General features: G+C 55.7%; 1 protein-coding gene across 2 annotated transcripts; it reads left to right on the top strand.

Moving 5' to 3' along the window:
- Positions 1 to 967: 967 nt before the first annotated feature.
- BCL3 (BCL3 transcription coactivator) lies at positions 968 to 16,075 on the top strand. Of its 2 annotated transcripts, XM_032262701.1 has the most exons (10): positions 968 to 1,493; positions 1,965 to 2,316; positions 4,464 to 4,617; positions 12,345 to 12,453; positions 12,913 to 13,117; positions 13,224 to 13,312; positions 13,577 to 13,654; positions 14,192 to 14,359; positions 14,670 to 14,787; positions 15,460 to 16,075. In XM_032262701.1, the coding sequence occupies exons 1-10, from the start codon at positions 1,437 to 1,439 to the stop codon at positions 15,645 to 15,647; spliced, it is 1,518 nt and encodes a 505-aa protein (XP_032118592.1). In that variant the 5' UTR covers positions 968 to 1,436; the 3' UTR covers positions 15,648 to 16,075. The 2 variants fall into 2 exon arrangements, with proteins under 2 accessions (XP_032118592.1, XP_032118593.1); XM_032262702.1 differs by lacking the exon at positions 1,965 to 2,316 and having other exon boundaries at positions 975 to 1,493.
- The last annotated feature ends 4,368 nt before the right edge of the window (positions 16,076 to 20,443 follow it).

The raw sequence follows: 20,443 nt of genomic DNA, 5'->3' as shown, positions 1-20,443 counted from the left end.
GTGTCCTTCCAACCCTACCTCTGAGGGGCCCCACCCTGAGCCTCACCCCTCCACCCCTCAGCTTTCCCTTCTGCAGTGGAGTAGTGCCCACACCCCTCTCCTGTGTCTGAGGGTCCCCAGAGGTGGGGTTGGGTGGGCAGGGAACACAGCACGCAGCCTGTCCAACCCAATTCCTCCCCCTCTTCCCTTGCTGTGGCCCGCACAACACCAGCAGACAGGGGTTGCCATTGGTCCCATTTTCCAGAAGAACAAACTGAGTCTCAAGACGGGGATGGCTTGTCTGAGGTCCCACCAGAAACACGGGGTGGAGGTGGGATTTGAACGCAGGTCTGTGCTAGGGATGTTTCACCATGAGGAGTATACAGGAGATCCAGAGAGAAGCAGAAAGGATCAGGGAGGGAAGGGGTGAGGCTTCTCCCTGCAGCCACTTCTCACATCCTGGGTTAACGATCCACTCAGGTGGGGCCCGAGTCGGGCCAAAGTCCCTTCCCGGGGCCCCAACACCCATTTTCAAGGTCTCAGGGGCCACAGAGGCAGCGTCAGAGATGGGGAGACAGACAGAGGGCGGGGCGGGAGGCAGCCGGGGGAGGCCAGGTGAGTTTCAAAGACAGAAGGAGACCCAGGGAGAGAACCGGGGCAACGCTGCTTGCCCTCTGGGCAGGTCCGGGGTGCAGCCCCCATACCCCGCCCTCTGTATCCCCAAAGCCTCCCTTTCCGCCTCCTGTGACTCAGTGACCCGGACTCAACCTCAGCGGCTGCCCCGCCCCTAGGGAAATCCGGGAAAGCCCCGGACCTTCGGGGCCCCACCCCGGGGCGGGGAGAGGGAGAGGAGGGGAGGGGAGGAGACCGGGAAGAAGCCCGCCTCCCCCCTCCTTCCCTCCCAGCTCCAGCCTGAGTCATGCCCCCAACCGGCCCGGCCTGTTCCCCACCCACCAACCCCCTTCGAGGTGGGAGGAGGTAGGGGGGAGTCAAACTTCCTCCCTCCGCTCCAGCAGCCCGGCCTCGGTCGCTCTAACTCTGGCCTGGTGTCTGCGTCTCTTGCTATCTCCCTCTCTCTCAATATCTCTGCGTCTATCTCCAGATCTCTTTCTCTCTGTGCAGCTAGGATTTTCTGAGCACCTCTGTGCCCCGCGGGCCCCTGCTGGGTGCAGGGCCCCACCGCGGGCAGAGACACAATCAGTGGAGCGCTCCCCACCCCCACCCCACCCCCAGCAACGTTAGACCCACAGCTGATGAGGCACGTGGAGTGGCAGAGATGGAAGAAGGGAAGGAGAGGAATCGTTCCTGGGCGCCTGCCGAGTGCCAGTCCCTGCCCCGGGTGTGTCTCTTCACTCCCATTAAGGAGGAAACGGCTCAGAGAGGGGAAGTGTTTGACCAAGGTTACCTAGCGAGGAAGTGGAACCAATGGAATCGGGATTCGAACCCGCGTCCCAGAGATGCCAAGGCCTCCTGAGAGGCAGAGAAGCAGACAGCAACCGAGAGACAGAGAGATGGTGAGAGACGCAAAGAGACAAAAGAGAGTCAGAGACAGAGCACACACACAGAGACAAACGCGGGGGTGCAGAGACAAACACCTACTCAGGAGAACCAGAGAGACAATCGCAGACTCAGAGACAGAGAGACTGAGAGATAGGGCCAGAAAGGCAAAAACAGAGGCAGAGAGACTGAGAGCTGCCCTAAGCAGCAGGGGTGGGGACCCCAACCCCCAACCCCCGACCCCGCCTCCTCTCCCCCACCCTGCCTTTCCTCCCCCTCCCGCGCCGAGGCCTGGCTGCCCCGGACGCCGCTGGCCGGGAGGGGGTGAGCGGGGCGCGGCGCGGGCGGGGCGCACGCGGGCTGCAGCGCAGGACGGCGGGAGCAGCGGCGGGTCCAGGAAACCCCTGGGGCGTACGGGTGGCCCCGGGGGGGCCGGGGGCGGGGAGGCGGGCTGCCGGCACCGCCCCGGCCGACAAAAGTCCCTTCAGTTCAGCCGGCTGCAGGGGAAGTCCCGGCGCCCGGCGAAACCACCCTCCGGTGCAGCCGAGCCGAGCCGCGCTCCGGCCGCCGTCCCCGGCGGCCCCATGCCCCGATGCCCCGCGGGGGCCATGGACGAGGGGCCCGTGGACCTGCGCACCCGGCCCAAGGCCGCCGGACTCCCAGGCGCTGCGCTGCCTCTCCGCAAGCGCCCGCTGCGCGAGCCCTCCCCGGAGCCTGCTGCTCCCCGCGGCACTGCGGGCCCTGCCGTCCCCCCGGACCCTCTGCGCGGCGGCTGCGACCTGCCCGCGGTCCCCGGGCCCCTCCACGGCCTGGCCCGGCCAGAGGCGCTTTACTACCCGGGTAAGTGGTCCCCGAGGGTCCGGGCCGGGTGGGGGCCACACAGAGCATAGGGTCACCAGAGTCAGGAGACAGAGCTCGGGACACCAACCGATGTCTCTCGGGGGACTTAGGGGACAAGAGAATATAACCCAGGTCTCAGGGAGACAGATAGGAGATCATCAGGAAGCTGTGCCTTGGGACACGGATATGAGGGTCCCAGGGATCTGGGGATTTGGGGACCCTGGGGGACAGAGCCCAGGGGCCGAGTGACATGAGGGGGCCAGGGACAGTGCCCAGTAGTACAGATATGGGGGTGTCAGGGAATCAAAGGACACAGCCTGGTGTCCTAGGGACAAAAAATTACAAGCTCTTAAGCCAGATATGTAGGGTTATGAAGAAACTGAACTGGGCTGGAGAAACTGGGGTTCCTGGTACCCTGATATTAGAATCAAACGGTAGCAGATTGGGGTTCTAAGGAGACAGATACTGAGGATCTCAGGATGTCGCAATCTCAGGAACCAAGATATTTGGAGACATGGGCATTATGAGAACAGAGACAGGGTTCTGATCACCCCAATATCTGGGATCACAGGATCCAAGGAAATGAACCAGAGCTCCAGGGACCCACATACCAGGGGGTCTTGAGGAGCCAGGGGAACAGAGACCGGGGTTCTGGGTACTCAGGTATGTGGGGCTACAAGTGATCAGGATCCTATTTGGGGTTCAAGGTCAGGTGGCTGTGAGGGGATCAGGGGACTGAGGAGCCTAAGAGTGGGTAATTCTCAGACTCGATAATTTAGAGCCAGGATGAGAGATTCAGGGGTCTCCAGACAGAAAGCCGCAGGGCCCCAAGGCCGGGTATTGGAGATATCGGGACCTGGAGACTTGGGAGTTCAGGGACAGAGGGCACACAAGGATCAGCAGATGATGGAGAAGGCCACCCACTCTTCTCTCCATCTCATCTCCATCCCTGAGCTCAAGGAAGGGGTGTCCCCTACCACAGCTGTAGCCACGTCACCATCCCCAATTGACCCCCAAAGCTGCAGAGAGCTCTTCTCCAGAGCCCCAGAACTTGACATAGTTTCTGCACCTTCCACCCCATCAGCGCAACAGCTGGAGAGCCTCAAGCTGTATGTGTCAGTTCTGCCACAGCCTCCCAGCTTTTCCCATTCACAGAGTGAGAACACAGGCCTCAGTTTTCCCCGTCTGTGTGATGGGTTGGTATGGATTTGCCTGCTGCCGTGCATGGTCCCTCTACCCTTTTTTTTTTTTTTTTTTTGGAGGTAGAGTTTTGCTCTCTCACTCAGGCTGGAGTGCACTGGTGTGATCTCGGCTCACTGCAACCTCCGCCTCCCGGGGGCCAGTGATTCTTGTGCCTCAGCCTCTGAGTAGCTGGAATTATAGGTGTGCACCACCACGCCTGGCTAATTTTTGTATTTTTAGTACAGACCGGGTTTTGCCATATTGCACAGGCTGGTCTTGAATTCCTGACCTCAGGTGATCTACCTGCCTCGGCCTCCCAAAGTGCTGGGATTACAGGCGTGAACCACCAGGCCTGGCTGGCCGTGGCCCCTTTTGATGGTTTGATCTAAAATGAACCATGCATAGTGGTGGGCATCTGTAATCCCAGCTACTCAGGAGGCTGAAGCAGGAGAATCGCTTGAACGTGGGAGGCAGAGGTTGTAGTGAGGCAAGGTCTCGCCGCTGCACTCCAGCCTTTGAACAGGCTTCTGGTGCCACCTCTTCTCTCCTTCCACTCTCCCAAACCCACTCTCCATGCATCCCACACCCTGTCCCCAGCTCTTCATCTGTCCCTCACCACCCTCAGCCACAAAATCACTCCACAGGCAGGCCCTGGGCTCCCCCGCTAGGTGAGGATGGGTGCTCCCTCTGTCCTTAAGGGACCCTTTGTCTGGGTGGAGTCTGGGGTCAGAAGATAAGTGACAATGAGGGTGACCAGCCCTGGAGGGAGAGGAAGCTGCCGGAGCCCAGGGGAAGGATGTGGAAGGGAGTTTGTTCTAGGCCCTGAGGACCCCATATGGGATGCAAAACGGCCCCGGGAGAAAGGGCAGGTGACACCGCAGAAGCAAAGACCTGGAAGTGGGGACAAGGTTGAGGGTCTGTGGGCGTGGTCTCACTCATGTCCCTTCTCTGTCCCCATTGTCTAGGACCCTTACTGCCCCTCTACCCTGCCCCGACCATGGGCTCCCCGTTTCCTCTGGTGAACCTGCCTACACCCCTGTACCCCATGATGTGCTCCATGGAACATCCCCTTTCTGCTGACATCGCCATGGCTACCCGTGCAGATGAGGATGGAGACACGTGAGTGACAGCCACCTATTATGGGGAGGGGACCTTGGGGAGGCCAGCCCTCCATAACAGGGCCACTCAGCTCCTGAGTAAGAACTCAGTCTCCACCGCAGGCTGTGTGACCTCGAATAAGGCCCTTCCCCCTCTCTGAGCCTCAGTTTCTTCCTCTGGAGAATGGGCACCTTGAGAGCACTTACCTCCTAGGACACTATTTTTATTTGGGTGGTTTTGTTTTGTTTTGTTTTTTGTTTGAAACAGGTCTCATTATGTCGCCCAGGCTGGAGTGCAGTGGCACAATCTCGGCTCACTGCAGCCTCCACCTCCCCTGTTCAAGCAAGTCTTGTGCCTCAGCCTCCCGAGTAGCTGAGACTATAGGCACCCACCATCAAGCCTGACTAATTTTTGTATTTTTTGGCAGAGATGGGGTTTCACCATGCTGGCCAGGCTGGTCTTGAACTCCTGACCTCAGGTGATCCACTCGCCTCAGCCTCCCAAAGTGCTGGGATTACAGGCGAGAGCCACCATGCCCCGCCTAGAACACTATTTTTGGAACAATGGTCTTCAGATTTTTTATCACAATCTAAAAACAAGAAAGACAGTTCATTGATTAACTTACTGTATAAATTATACATGTAAAGCTCCTATCACTGGACCTGGCATAAATATTGAGTGTTTGTTAATATTATTATTGCTTTATCTCAAACCCAGCACACACACTTGATAAACTTGAAATTAAAATTGCACAAAATGGGCTGGGTGCACCTGTAATTCTAGCACTTTGGGAGGCTGAGCCTTAAGTGATCTGCCTAATGACTTGAGATCAGGAGTTTGAGACCAGCCTGGCCAACATGATGAAACCCAGTCTCTACTAAAAATACAAAACTTAGCCAGGCATGGTGGCACATGCCTGTAGTCCCAGCCACCTGGAGGCTGAGGCAGGAGAATCGCTGGAATCCAGCAGGCGGAGTCTGCAGTGAGCCAAGATCTCACCACTGCATTCCAGCCTGGGCAACAGAGTGAGACTCTGTCTCAAAAAAATAAATGCACAAAATGAAACAATACTCAGCCTTACTATGCAGAATCTACTTTGACATTTTCTTTTTTTCTTTTTCTTTTCTTTTTTTTTTTCTGAGACAGGGTCTCAATCTGTCACTCAGGCTGGAGCTCAGTGGTGCAATCATAGCTCACCACAGCCTCGACCTCTTGGGCCCAAGTGATCCTCCTGCCTCAGCCTCCTGAGTAGCTGGGACCATAGCCACTCCCCCTACACCTGGCTAATTTTTGTTTTTTTGTTTTTGTAGAAACATGGGGGTCTTGCTATGTTGCCCAGACTAGTCTCAAACTCCTGGGCTCAAGTGATCCTCCCACCTCCGCCTCCCAGAGTGCTGGGATTACAGGTGTGAGCCACCGAGCCCGGCTTTACAGCTTTACTTTGCCATTTTCTATTCTAGTCGACTTCATTGTTTCATGCTCACAGCCCACTACATTAATTTGACAATCCCCTAAATTGATTTCACAACCCCCGTGGTTTATCACCTGCAGTTTGAAGAATACGTTTGTGAGGCTGCTGAGAAATCCCTCATGGGAGGGTTTAGTCTGTGCCTAGCACATAGTAAGCACTCGCTACAACTGATCATCGTGATTCTTATTATTCTATTGACCTGGGTTTGCATCTCAGCGTGGCCACTTTCTCCTCCCTCTGTGCCTCAGTTTCCCTCTCTGCAAAAACAGGAACCATCATGTGTGAGGGTCTGGGGCAGGGGGGAAGAAATGACGCAATTTATACAAAGCGCTTATGTGAGAATTCGTTTGGGGACTGGAAACCACAGGTAGAGATGAACAGAGAAAGAGCAGGGGGCTGCTCTGCCACTGGGCCACTGAGTGACTTCACGTTCCTGAGCCTGCTTCCCTATTTGGAAACTGGGTCTCATCATAACACCTATTACAATTAGGATTCAGTGAGATCTTGTATGCATTTATTCATACGGTGCACAGGGCAGGGCTGGGCAAACAGTAAACGCTCAATGCATGGAAATGGGTCGTGTTTGAGCAGAGCTCCCCGGGTGGTTGGTTGCAGGTCATCCTGAGAGCCCAAGCTGGAGAAAGTGCCCGAGATTATAAAGAGCTAATAAAACCTAGTTCCCTCCCTAGTTCTGGGTATCTCTGGGGGGTCATCTATGAAACGGGCTTAATTAGTCTGCAGGGGTGAGCTGTCCACGTCGCTGAAAAGCAGGCTGCGAGCTAGAGGCCACCCGGTCCACCAGTCTCCAGCCCCGGGCCCTCCCCTCACCCTCCCTCCCCGACTCTCCGACTCTCCCCCTAGGCAAACACTTCTGCCTCAGCTGCCTGCTGGGGGAAATCCCTTCCCGCAGAACTTGACCGCAACCCAGCTGCTCTGCCACCCCCACGTCAGCACCCGTCACTCACTCGCAGCCTCCCCCCTCCTGGCGCTTCCTTCCAACCTTAACCCCTTCCGCTGGGGCTGAGACTTTACCGGAACGGGCAGCGGCCCGGCCCCAGCCTGCGCCACCGGCCCCACTTGACATTTGCGGGGGAGGGCAGTGGGGGCGAGGAGGGCGGGGGACGCTAAGTCTGGGTCCCCGCAGAAGCCAAAAGGTTGGGAGACTGGACTTCCATCTCACAAGGGAGTACCAGCCTTGGGGCATTTGGACTCCCAAGAGGTCAGGGACTGGGCAGCTAGAAACCTGGGGAGGGGGCGGGGTGACGGCGGATGTTCTGATTCTCAGAGGGCAGAAGTTGGGGGACTGTATTCCTTAATCTCCGAGGGGATGAGGGGCAGCTTGGCAGCTTGGGGACCTGGCACTCAGAGGGGCCTTAGGGGCAGGACCAGATACAGAAATTTGCAGGGTCTCTGGTTCAAAACTTAAGAATTTCAAAGGCCGGGCGTGGTGGCTCACGCCTGTAATCCAAGCACTTTGGAGGCCAAGGCGGGAGGATCACCTGAGGTCGGGAGTTCAAGACCAGCCTGACCAACATGGTGAAACCCCGTCTTTAAAAATAATAATAATAATAGAAAATAAAAAATAAAAATTTCAAGACAGCGGCAGGACATTCTAAGCACTGGACTGGTGAAACTGATCACGCCAAGGGGCCTGAAAGTCTGTATCCCCAAAGGGATGGGGATTAGGGCACTGTATTTCTGGGTCTCTGAGGGGACAAGGATAGGCAAGGTAGTTTGGGATCCTGGAGCCCCCGAAGGACTGGGGAAGTCCTTATTCGCTTAAAAACGAGTTAGGGCTATTTCTGGCTCCCAAGAGATGTTGGGAGTGGATGCCGGGATAAGGGGGACTTGCAGCTAGCTGGAGTCTGAACCCTGAGGGGTGGAGTTCCAGAGGGGCCCCCAGGCTGGAGGACTCGGGATTATGCGCCCCCCGACACACACACACAACTCAAGGGAGCTAGGTCTTCTTGGGCTGGGTTCCCCCTTCCCATGCCCCATTCGAGGATGGAAGTTGGGGTGCCGGGGGTGGCCAGGGTAGATCCCCGGCGAGACAGGCTTCCCTCCCCCGGGAGCAGGAAGCGGAGCCCCGCCCAGCAGACCTGTTACTGGAAGTCCGAGGGCTGGGTCGCCCCTCCCGTCCCCACTTCCTCCAGCCCCGCCCCACCCCCTGCGGCCCGCGCGTTTATGGGAACTCAGGCCTGGACGGTTTCTCTGAAATCATTCGCTCTTTCTGCCCTTACTTAACCCCGGCCACCCCGAGAGGGACCTAGGCCAGGCGTCCTGGGAAATGCAGAGAAGCAGGGTCCCTTCCCAGGTACCCCGACCCAGGTCCCGCCCCTCCAGCCACATTTTCTTTTTACACTTGGCTTTCACGGATTAGGAGCGGGGTTCAGCAGTTCACCTGCGCGATCTCACCCTGGCTTGTGGGCGCTGTACTTTACATAAGAGAAGGCTGAGGCTTCGAAAGGCCCCCATGGCTTCGCCCTAGCACGCAGGGAGGCTAGGAGGGGTTTTGGCCCAATCTGCAACTCTGGCCCCAGGATTTCTGCACTTCCGTCAGAATCACCTGGGAGGCTGGTTTAAACTGGATTCTAGAGACACATTTCACAAGAGAGGCGGGTGGTGGTGAGAAAGGAATTACTTAGTAAACAGACTTTAAGTAAAGAACGTGCAGGCCGGGCGAAGTGGCACACGCCTGTAATCCCAGCACTTTGGGAGGCTGAGGCAGGTGGATCACAAGGTCAAGATATTGAGACCATCCTGGCCAACACGGTGAAACCCCATCTCTACTAAAAATACAAAAATTAGCTGGGCATGGTGATGAGCGCCTGTAATCCCAGCTACTCAGGAGGCTGAGGCAGGAAAATCGCTTGAACCCAGGAGGCAGAGGTTGCAGGGAGCCGAGATCACGCCACTGCACTCCAGCCTGGCAACAGTAGGAGACTCCATCTCAAAAAAAAAAAAAAAAAAAATCATGCAGCCCACCTCTGGCCCTCCACTCTGTCCCTCAGCCCCTGCAAACACATACAGGCATGCTCGCGCATACACACACAGAACCAGTCTCCGAATAGTTGTTCCAGGCTGGGGTCTTTGGAAACTGAGCAGGAAGTTTATTGGAAACGCTCTCCGTCAACACCTGTGGGATGAAGGAAGCCCATCTGGGCAGAGGGAGGTGGTGAGCTGCTGTGTCGTCTCCACACGGCCTCAGCTGTCCCACAGAGAATACTGAAGCTGGAGTGGCCTTCAACATTAAGGCCAGAAGGCAAGGCCTTCTTTGCTGACATTAACCAGTGACTGGATTCCATTGGAGGGCAGCCGCCCTTGATCCACATGGGGCGTGGCCTTCGGTGAGCAGCTCTCTTCAGCTGAGGGCAATTCCCAAATTGTCTGAAAGCTGACAATCTTCCCAGAAGCTAAGGGAGTGAGTCCTTCAGTCTGGAAGGGGGTTCTGGTCTGTACAGCCTGCCTCGCCATCGCAGTTTGTCCTCACCTCCCTATTTTTATTTTATTTATTTTTTTGAGATGAAGTCTTGCTCTGTTGCCCAAGCAGGAGTGCAGTGGCATGATCTTTGCACATTTCAACCTCTGCCTCCTGGGTTCAAGCGATTCTCCTGCCTCAGCCTCCTGAGTAGCTGGGACTACCAGTGCAAGCCACCATACCTGGCTAATTTTGTATTTTTAGTAGACACCAGGTTTCACTGTGTTGGCCAGGCTGGTCTCAAACTCCTGACCTCGTGATCCCCCTACCTCGGCCTTCCAAAGTGCTGGGATTACAGGTGTGAGCCACAGCGCCCAGCCTATTTTTTTTTTTTTTTTTTTTTAAGGTGGAGTCTCACTCTGTCACCCAGGCTGGAGTGCAGTGCCACGAACTTGGCTCACTGCAACCTCTTCCCTCCCAGTTTCAAGCGATTCTCCTGCCTCACACTCCCGAGTAGCTGGGACTACAGGCGCATGCCACTGCATCTGGCTAATTTTTTATTTTTAGTAGAGACAGCGTTTCACCAGTTAGCCAGGCTGGTCTTGAACTCCTGACCTCAGGCGATCTGCCAGCTTTGGCCTCCCAAAGTGCTGGGATTACAGGCATGAGCCACCCCACCCAGCCACCCCCCTTTTAGTCAAAACTTTTGTTCCAAGCTGGGCATGGTCGCTCATGCCTATAATCCAGCACTTTGGGAGGCTGAGGCAGGAGGATCACTTGAACCCAGCAGTTAGAGACCAGCCTGGGCAATATAGTGAGACCCTCTCTCTACAAAAAATCAAAAATAAGCCAGGGTTGGCAGTGCATGCCTATAGTCCCAGCTACTCAGGAGGCTGAGGAGGTGGGCAGATCTTGAGCTTGGGAGGTTCAGCCTGCAGTGAGCTGTGATTGTGACACTGTGCTCAACTTGGGCAACAGAGCAAGACCCCATCTCAAAAAAAAAAAAAAAAAAAAAAAGGTTTTATTCCTCATAGGCAGCCCTTGTGTCTCTTAAGGTTGGAGGCTGATACATAGTCACAACTAGCAGAGACCTTCATAGCATCTAGTTCATCCCCATTCATTTCACAGATGAGAAAACTATGGCCTGGAAAGGGATCGGAACTTGGTTACCAGCTTCACAGATGGCCCAGGTGATCACTAAGATGGATTCATTAATTCAGAGCATGTTAGTGGAGCATCTGCCCAGCATTAGGCACCATTCCAGGCACTGCCAAGGGCATGATGCAGGCAAAACACGCCTATAATCCCAGCATTTGGGGAGGCCAAGGCAGGCGGATCACCTGAGGTCAGGAGTTCAAGACCAACCTGGCCAACATGGTGAATCCCTATCTCAACTAAAAATAAAAAAATCAGCAGAGCATGGTGGCAGGCGCCTGTAATCCCAGCTACTCGGGAGGCTGAGGCAGAAGAATCGTTTAAACGTGGAAAGTGGAGCTTGCAGTGAGCCGAGGTTGCAGCATTGCACTCCAGCCTGGCAGACAAGAGTGAGACTGAGTCTTAAAAAACAAAAAACAAAGAAAAAAAAAGGCCTGCCCTGAAGGAGCTGCCATTCTCTGGGGGAGATTCAGACAGAAAACACACTGTGCAATGTGTCAGCTGATGACTGGAGGAAAAGAAGCAGGGGGAGGAGGAGGGAGCAGCTGCTATACCATCTTTTTTTTTTTTTTTTTTTTTTTTGAGACTGAGTTTTCACTCTTGTTACCCAGGCTGGAGTGCAATGGCGCAATCTCGGCTCACCGCAACCTCTGCCTCCTGGGTTCAGGCAATTCTCCTGCCTCAGCCGCCTGAGTAGCTAGGATTACAGGCACGCACCACCATGCCCAGCTAATGTTTTATATTTTTAGTAGAGACATGGTTTCACCATGTTGACCAGGATGGTCTCGATCTCTTGACCTCGTGATCCACCCGCCTCGGCCTCCCAAAGTGCTGGGATTACAGGCGTGAGCCACCGCGCCCGACCTGCTATACCATCTTAACAGAGGCCCAAATGAGCAGGAGGAACCCTGCAAACGTCTGGGGAACACTGTTCCAGGCAGAGGGAACAGCTAGTGCAAAGACCTTGGGAGGCAAGCATGCTTTGTACATGGGAGAAACACAGCAAGGAGGCTAGTCTGGTCTGGGAGAGGAAGGAGATGGGGCCAAAGGGGATTGATGAGGATGAGACAAGATCACATAGGGCCTATGGGCCACAGTAAGGACTGGGGGATGTGTGATCTGGCCCACGTTCTAAAACAGCCCCTCTGGGCCGGGTGTCGTGGCTCACGCCTATAATCTCAGCACTTTGGGAAGCTGAGGCAGTCAGATCCCTTGAGGTTGGGAGTTCACGACCAGCCTGGCCAACATGGTGAAACCCCATCTGTACTAAAAATACAAAAATTAGCTGGGCATGGTGGTGCATGCCTGTAATACCATCTACTCGGGAGGCTGAGGTTGGATGACAGCTTGAACCCGAGAGGCAGAGACTGCAGTGAGCCAAGACAGCACCACTGCACTCCAGCCTGGGCGACAGAGCAAGACTCCATCTCAAACAAATAAAATAAAATAAATAGTCCCTCTGGCTGCTGTGTGGGGGACAGACAGTAGAGCACAGGTGGAAGCAGGGAAGCCATGAGAAGGAAATTGTACTAGCCCAGCAGGAAGCCAGTGGTGGCTGAATCAGGATGGAGGGAGTGGGTGGGGAGAAGTGGTTGGACACTGGGGACATTTCCAAAGTATTCAACACGTTGGAGTTAGCACTGCCAAAAGCATAGGGGTGAGAGGTGAGCAGTCTGTGATTCCTTCACCCCTCCCCCACCCCAGGCCTCTCCATATTGCTGTGGTGCAGGGTAACCTGCAAGTTGTGCACCGGTTGATCAACCTCTTCCAGCAGGGGGGCCGGGAGCTCGACACCTACAACAACCTACGGCAGGTGAGGCTGGGGGATGGGACTCCTGGGTCTGAGGGAGGAGGGGCTGGGGGCCTGGACTCTTGGGTCTGAGAGAAGAGGGAGTCTGGACTCCTGGGTCTGAGGGAGGAGGGGCTGGGGGCCTGGACTCCTGGGTCTGAGGGAGGAGGGCTGGGGTCTGGAGTCTAAGTAGCCAGGTGCTCCAGGCTCCTGGTTCCTGGGAAAGAAGGGCTCAGTGGCCTAAGGACCTTCTAGGTGAGGAGGGAGGGGGCTGGGGACCCAGAATCCAGGTACTAGGGAAAGAGGAGGTTGGAGGCCCCGTCTTCTGGGTCCTGGGGAAGGAGGAGCACGGAGAGGCTCTCAGGTTTCTGTTCCTGGGTGAGACTGCAGGGATTGATGAGGAGTCAGGGTTCAGAAAACCTGAGGCAGACAGGACTGGAGACCAGGGCTGGACACAGGTCCCTCACCGTCACCGTTCTGCAGACACCGCTACACCTGGCTGTGATCACCACATTACCGTCTGTGGTCCGGCTCCTGGTGACGGCTGGTGCCAGCCCCATGGCGCTGGACCGCCATGGCCAGACGGCCGCCCACCTGGCGTGCGAGCACCGCAGCCCGACCTGTCTGCGAGCCCTGCTGGACAGCGCAGCTCCGGGCACGTTGGACCTGGAGGCCCGCAATTACGACGGTAAGCATCTACCGCGGGACATGGCTGGGCTGTCCAGAGGACCTGCAGTCCATCTGCGGCCGCAAAGCCCCAGGCCTAGGTTTCACCGAGCCTTCCCCTCCCTCAGGGCTCACTGCCCTGCACGTGGCAGTGAACACCGAGTGCCAAGAAACTGTGCAGCTCTTGCTGGAGCGCGGCGCGGACATCGACGCAGTGGTGAGGCGCACTGGGAGCTGTGAGGGGCGGGGCTTTAGCAGGGGCGGGGCCTTCGCCGAGTGGGGTCTTTGCGGGGGCGTGGCCTTAGCGGGGCGGGGCCAGTGTGGGGTTGGCGTGGGAGAGCGCCCGGGTGGGGCGGGGCTTGGAATATCGCACCCATGAGAGAGGCTTGGACCCCGCGAATGGGATGCGAACGGGATGCGTGCCACGGGCTGCTGGAGCAGAGCTTGGAGAGACTCAAAGACCTTCCCCCCACCGCCGCAGGACATTAAGAGCGGCCGCTCCCCGCTCATCCACGCGGTGGAAAACAACAGCCTTAACATGGTGCAGCTGCTGCTCCAGGTGCGTACGGCCTTCCTGAGCCTCGCGCCCACCCCATCCTCTGACCCCCGGCCGGCCCTGGCCCCAGCCCCTAGCTCTGACCCCGCCTTCCAGTTCTGTCTCTGGCTCCAGCTCCGCGTCCAGCTCTGACCCTTCCTTTAAGGCCTCCGCGCTCTCAGCCCTCGGACTCCACGCCCGTGGCTGCGAACATGTCCCATTCCTCCCCTGCCCTCTCAACGGCCTAGGCCCTACCCTGCGATGGCCTGGCCGACCCCGCCTTCCAGCTAGGCCCTGTCCCCGCACTGTCCTTCACCCCGTCAATTCCCCCCACCGCCCCCGACTCCTTGGGGCGCAGGCCTTAGTGTCCAGCTCCGGTTCATTCAGCGCCGCCAGCGCAGTCCCGCTAGGCCAGCCCTTGGCTCTTGCTCCCACCTTCCTGTGACCCCACCCCGATCCGGTGCTGCCCCACGTGCCGGCCACCCACCCAGGCCCCCAGCGCCTGTTCCCCTACCCCCGGCGGCCCGCGCGCCCCCCTGACCCGGCCCTCCCGTCCCGCAGCACGGCGCCAACGTGAACGCGCAGATGTACTCGGGCAGCTCCGCGCTGCACTCGGCGTCCGGCCGCGGGCTCCTCCCGCTGGTGCGCACGCTGGTCCGCAGCGGCGCTGACAGCAGCCTCAAGAACTGCCACAACGACACGCCACTCATGGTGGCGCGCAGCCGCAGGGTGAGCTGGTGCGGCTGGGGGCATGCGCCTTGCACACCTGTGTCCGCGGGCAGGTGGCAGGCGAGTGTGCCAGGGCACAGAGGTGTGAGTGTGCCTGTGCCGTTGCGTGGAGGGGAGTGGGTGAGCCTCTGAGAGCGCGGATGTGAGTTCCAGACATGAGAGACTGGCACCAAGAAAGGAAGTGCCTTGTCAATCTTTTCCTACTGAGAAATGGAGAGGCCCCCACCTGGATCCAGCGAGCTAGGAGGGATAGAAGGAGGGAGGGCTGTGAGGCAGGGGTGGCTCTGTGGTGACACCCATCTGCCTACAGGTCATCGACATCCTGAGGGGGAAGGCCACCCGGCCTGCTTCCACCTCCCAGCCAGACCCCTCCCCTGACCGGAGCACCAACACCTCCCCAGAGAGCAGCAGCCGCCTCAGCTCCAATGGTGAGAAATGGCTCCCAACCTCCAGCCCTGAGGCCTCCTCCCTCAGACCCAGGAATCCCAACCCACAGCTCCTTCTCCCTCAGACCCAGGAGTCCAGGCCCCCAGCCTCCTCCCTCAGACCCAGGAATCCCAACCCACAGCCTCTCCGTTCTCAGATCCAGGAGTCCAAGCTCCCAGACCCCTCTTTCCTCAGACCTCCAGCCTCCTACCCACCCCATCCTCTGACCCCAACGGGGCTCTGACCCCAGCCCCTAGTGCTGACCTCCCCTTCCAGTTGTGGCTACCACTTCTGCTGTGTGTCCAGCTCTGACCCTTCCTTTAAGGCCTTGTTCTCTCATCCCCTTGGACTCCAGGCCCCTGGCTTCAAACCTGTCCCATTCCTCCCCTGCCCCCTAAATGGCCTAGGCCACACCCTGTGATGGCCCCCCGCCCCTCCTCCCTCAGACCCCAGCCCCTCCTCCCTCAGACCCAGGAGCCCAGACCCCAGCCCCTCCTCCCTCAGACCCCCAGCCCATCCTCCCTCAGACCTCCAGCCCCTCCTCCCTCAGACCCCCAGCCCCTCCTCCCTCAGACCCCCAGGCCCTCCTCCCTCAGACCCAGATGGCCCCAGCCCCTGCTCTCTGGGTCTAGCCTCTCACCACCCTCCCCCTTCTGTCTCTCTTCCTTCCACAGGTCTTCTCTCTGCATCACCATCCTCCTCACCCTCCCAGTCTCCCCCGAAAGACCCCCCTGGATTCCCCATGGCTCCTCCCAATTTCTTCCTTCCTTCCCAATCTCCACCTGCCTTCCTGCCCTTTGCTGGGGTCCTCCGAGGCCCTGGCCGGCCAGTGCCCCCCTCCCCAGCTCCAGGGGGCAGCTGAGAGGGATGGGGGGGCAGATCTTGGACTCATGAGGAGGGGCCCCCTGCTCTGTGGGGTCAACCCTTCTGGAAACTGTGAAGATCTCACTCTGCCCCCCCCCATCTTCGGGACCAGGATTTGCACAGAAGCACATGCACCTACCCATACACCCCTCTTCTGAGCACAGATGTTCCCGCATCTCGCCCCCTGCCCAGGACTCTGACCCCAGTACTCTCAGGCACCAGTCCCTATCTGGAATTCCACCCACATCTTCCATTTCCTTGTCCTCTCCCAGAGCTGGTGGACCCAGGGAACAGCCACTCCCCTCCACTCTCTACCAGATCACTGAGGAGGGGGGAGGTGGGCCGTCGTCACAGGCACCGATCATGATGTAAATTATTAAGCATTTTGGTTTGATTTCTTTTGTAATAAACTATTTTTGTACCATATCCCTTGGGTGCCTGGGGCTCTTTCATGAGATGGACCTGGAGGAAGTGCATTCGTGTGTGTGCACACCCGCACACCGGATCCAGCTGACTCCCAGAGCGATGCTGTGAGACTCAGACAGGAGCTTGTCTAATCAATCTCCTGTGTGTCACTCCGGGACTCCTGGTGTGTTTGGTTGTGAATGCTGCCATCATTGCCACTGTGCCATTGTTTCTAAGGAGGACGTGGTGTGATACCTTTTTTTTTTTTTCAAGATGAAGCTTCACCATATTGGCCAGGCTGGTCTTGAACTCCTGACCTCAAGTGATCCACCCTCCTCAGCCTTCCACAGTACTGGGATTACAGGTGTAAGCCACCACACCAGGCCCAAATCCAAATTTCTTTTTTTCTTTTTTTTTTTTTTTTTTTTTTTTGAGACGGAGTCTGGCTCTGTTGCCCAATGAAGTGGTGCAGTCTCCACTCCCTGCAATCTCCACCTCCAAGGTTCAAGTGATTCTCCTGCCTCAGCCTCCCCAGTAGCTGGGACTACAGGCGCTTGCCACCACGCCTGGCTAATTTTTGTATTTTTAGTAGAAATGGGTTTTACCATATTGGCCAGGCTGGTTTCAAACTCCTGACCTCGTGATCTGCCCGCCTCAGCCTCCCAAAGTGCTGGGATTACAGGCATGAGCCACTGCGCCCAGCCCAAAATTTCTTCATTTTTTTTGACACAGTCTCACTCCATCACCCAGACTGGGGTGCAGATCAGATTTCAACATGAGGTTTTGAAGGAAAAAATATTCAAACCACAGCACTGAGGTGTTTTGTTTTTTGTTTTTAATCTGTGGGGTCTTCTGTGGGTCTTCATGTGAATTGCTAATAGTGAACATTAATCACCATCACTCTGCAATGTTTTTGCATCTATGGGGCCAACTGCCTTAATGACTTCCTGGATGATGTCACTGGGGTCCGTGAATGGCTGTGTATGTGAGACATAAACACTCATGGACACGGACTTTGGGATGGATGACCTGTGTGAGCGCTGACTGGGTGGCCTGTGTGTCTTCCAGCCCACCTGACTGGGACGCTCGTGGGTCTTTCTGTTTGCAACCATATGTCAGTGTTTCTGACCCAGACCCCGTCTCTGAAGCTGCCAGGCTTAAAGAGTATGTTAATGCCCTCTTGCTGGCCAGGCCGGATGGCTCATGCCTGCAATCCCAGCACTTTGAGAGGTCGAGGCAGGAAGATCACTTGAGGTCAGGAGTTCGAGACCAGCCAACATGGTGAAACCCCGTTTCTACTAAAAATACAAAAATTAGCCAGGTGTGGTGTTACACACCTGTAATCCCTGCTACTTGGGAGGCTGAGGCAGGAGAATCGCTTGAACCTGGGAATCGGGAGTTGCAGTGAGCCAAGATCACACCATTGCACTCCAGCCTGGGCGAAAGAGCAAGACTCCATCTCAAAAAAAAAAAAAAAAAAAAGGCATATCTGCCATTCAGAGCACAGACCCTGGAGTCAGAACTGGGTTCAAGTCACACACTTCCACTTCCTGGCTATGTGATGTGACCTTGATCAAGTGGCTTCATGGTCCTAAGCTCCAGTTTTCCCACCCATAAAAGTGAGGGCACAACAATAGCATCCACCTTGCACTATTATTGTTTGACTGATATTCATGTTTGTTCTTTTGGACAGTCTCACTCTGTCAGCCAGGCTGGAGTACAGTAGCGTGATCTCAGCTCACTGCAACCTCCACCTCCCTGGTTTAAGCAATTCTGCCTCAGCCTCCTGAGTAGCTGGGATTGCAGGTGTGCATCACCACAACCAGCTGATTTTTTTTTTTTTTTTGGAGACGGAATGTCCATCTGTCACCAGGCTGGAGAGCAACAATACCAAGACCCTGTCTGTACAAAAAAAAAAAAAAAAAAATTAAATTGGGTGACTGTGGTCCTAAATATTCAAAGGCTGAGAGGAGTTTGAAGCTGCAATAAGCTAAAATCACACCACCACACTCCAGCCTAAGCAACAGAGAGAGACCCTATCTTTAAAAAAAATAAACAGCCTGAGTAACATGGCAAAGCCTGGGTAACGTGGCGAGACCCTGTCTCTACAAAAAAAAAAAAAAAAAAAAACCACAAAAATTAGCCAGCCATGGTGGCGTGCATCTACAGTCCCAGCTACTCAGGAGGCTGAGGTGGGAGGACCACTTGACAGAGGCTAGGGCTGCAGTGACCTACGATTGCACCACTGCGCTCCGGCCTGGGTGACAGAGTGAGACCCTGTCTCAAAAAATATAATAAATAAAAGAATAAATATAGTACCTTTTTTGTTTTTTTGTTGTGTTTTCTTTTTTGAGACAGTCTTGCTGTGTCACCCAGGCTGGAGTGCAGTGGCGCAATCTCAGATCACTGCCACCTCCACCTCCCAGGTTCAAGCGATTCTCCTTCCTCAGCCTCCCAAGTAGCTGGGATTACAGGTGTGGGCCACCATGCCTGGCCAATTTTTGTATTTTTAATAGAGACGAGGTTTCACCATGTTGGCCAGGTTGATCTTGAACTTCCAACCTCAGGTGATCCACCCACCTCAGCCTCCCAAAGTGCTGGGATTACAGCATGAGCCACCATGCCCAGCCTATAGTAGCTTAAATAAGATGAAAGTCTATTTTTCTCTCATGTAAAGGCCCAGTGAATCGTCTAGAATAGTAGCCAAAATGTCAGAAACTGAGGCTCCTTCTACCTGGTTGTTCTGCTGCCCTCACCTCACCTACATTGTGTGGTCCAAAACGGCTGCTCCAGCTCCCACCATCACATCCACATTCCAACCACTGGGAAGAAGTAACAAAAGCCAACTGTATGCCCCTACCCTTTAAAGCTACAACCCAGAAGTCATACACATCACATCCTATTTGCCCAAAATTGAGTCACATGGCCACATCTATCACAACCGAGGCTGGGAAATTCGGTTTTATCTGGGCAGCATGTGCCCATTCAGCCAAAATTCAGGGGCTCTGTTATGAAAGGAAGAGGAAAGGCCGGGCATTGGTGGCTCACACCTGTAATCCCAGCACTTTGGGGGACAAACGGGTGGATCACCTGAGGTCAGGAGTTCAAGACCAGCCTGACCAACATGGTGAAACCCTGTCTCTACTAAAAATACAAAATTAGCTGGGCATGGTGGCTTATGCCTGTTGTCCCAGCTTCTCGGGAGACTGAGACAGGAGAATTCCTTGAACCCAGGAGGTGGAGGCCACAGTGAGCTGAGATGGAGCCACTGCACTCAAGCTTGGGCAAGACAGAACCAGACTCTGTCTCAAAAAACAAAACAAAACAAAAAAAAAAGGGGAAGAGGAGAGAATAGCTATTGAGGGACCACAAGTGTATCTGTCACAACCAGGGCTCCGCCACTAAATGACTAAATGACTCAAGGTGAAGTGACTCCACCACACTGTTGAGTATTTAATAAGCCTCAGTTTGGCTGGGCGCAGTGGCTCATGCCTGTAATCCTAGCACTTTAGGAGGCCAAGGCAGGCGGATCACTTGAGGTCGGGAGTTCGAGACCAGCCTGACCAACATGGAGAAACCCTGTCTCTACCAATAATACAAAAACTAGCCGGGCATGGTGACACATGCCTATAATCCAGCTACTCAGGAGGCTAAGGCATGAGAATTGTTGAACCCAAGAGGCTGAGGTTGCGGTGAGCCAAGATCGCGCCATTTCTCTCCAGCCTGGGCAACAAGAGCGAAACTCCTCCTCAAAAAAGAAAAAAGAAGAAGAAGAAGCCTCAGTTTCCTCACCTGCAAAATGGGAATCCCCTCTACCCCTCAGGGTTGATGGGTGGTTGAGCATTTAATGAGAGTCTGGATGTCAGGCACTTAGCACAGGACCTGGCCCATCATCAGCCTGGCGTGTGTCGGAAATCATCTTGTGCCTGTGGGTCTAGGCTGCGGGTGATGTGGCTCTTTGTGTATGAGAAACTGTCCCTGAGCCTGAGAGCTGAACCCAGCACTGAACTTGGTAAGTAACTTCTCTAAAACAAGGGATCTGGCCTCTGCACACATGGAAATCCCCTCTCTGCCTCCTAGACCTTGGGACTGGGCACGTGTCCTTCCACTCTTCCCCTTCTGCTGGAGAAACACAGACTTCAAAGATAGGGGGGAGGGTCCTGCTTGGAGTCTCCAGCCTCCCAGCCTTCACAGAATTCAGCACTTACAGCCTGGCCAATATGGTGAAACCCCATCTGTACTAAAAATACAAAAATTGGCAAGGTATGGTGGCACACATCTGTAATCCCAGCTACTAGGGAGGCTGAGGTGGGAGGATGGCTTGAATCCGCAGGCAGAGGTTGCAGTGAGCCAAGATCATGCCACTGCACTCCAGCCTGGGCGACAGAG

Source organism: Sapajus apella, unplaced genomic scaffold, assembly GCF_009761245.1.
Source record: "Sapajus apella isolate SASKATOON/1434 unplaced genomic scaffold, GSC_monkey_1.0 scaffold130, whole genome shotgun sequence".
Lineage (NCBI taxonomy): Eukaryota > Metazoa > Chordata > Mammalia > Primates > Cebidae > Sapajus > Sapajus apella.
This window is presented reverse-complemented; position numbering and strand designations above follow the sequence as displayed.

What these genes read in the sequence shown, in the direction of transcription:
- BCL3 (XM_032262701.1), top strand. Translation starts at nt 1,437, where the DNA reads ATGCCAAGGCCTCCTGAGAGGCAGAGAAGCAGACAGCAACCGAGAGAC. An exon ending in GCAGATGAGGATGGAGACAC is followed by an intron (nt 4,618 to 12,344) that starts GTGAGTGACAGC and finishes CCCCCACCCCAG; the next exon opens with GCCTCTCCATATTGCTGTGG. An exon ending in CCTACAACAACCTACGGCAG is followed by an intron (nt 12,454 to 12,912) that starts GTGAGGCTGGGG and finishes ACCGTTCTGCAG; the next exon opens with ACACCGCTACACCTGGCTGT.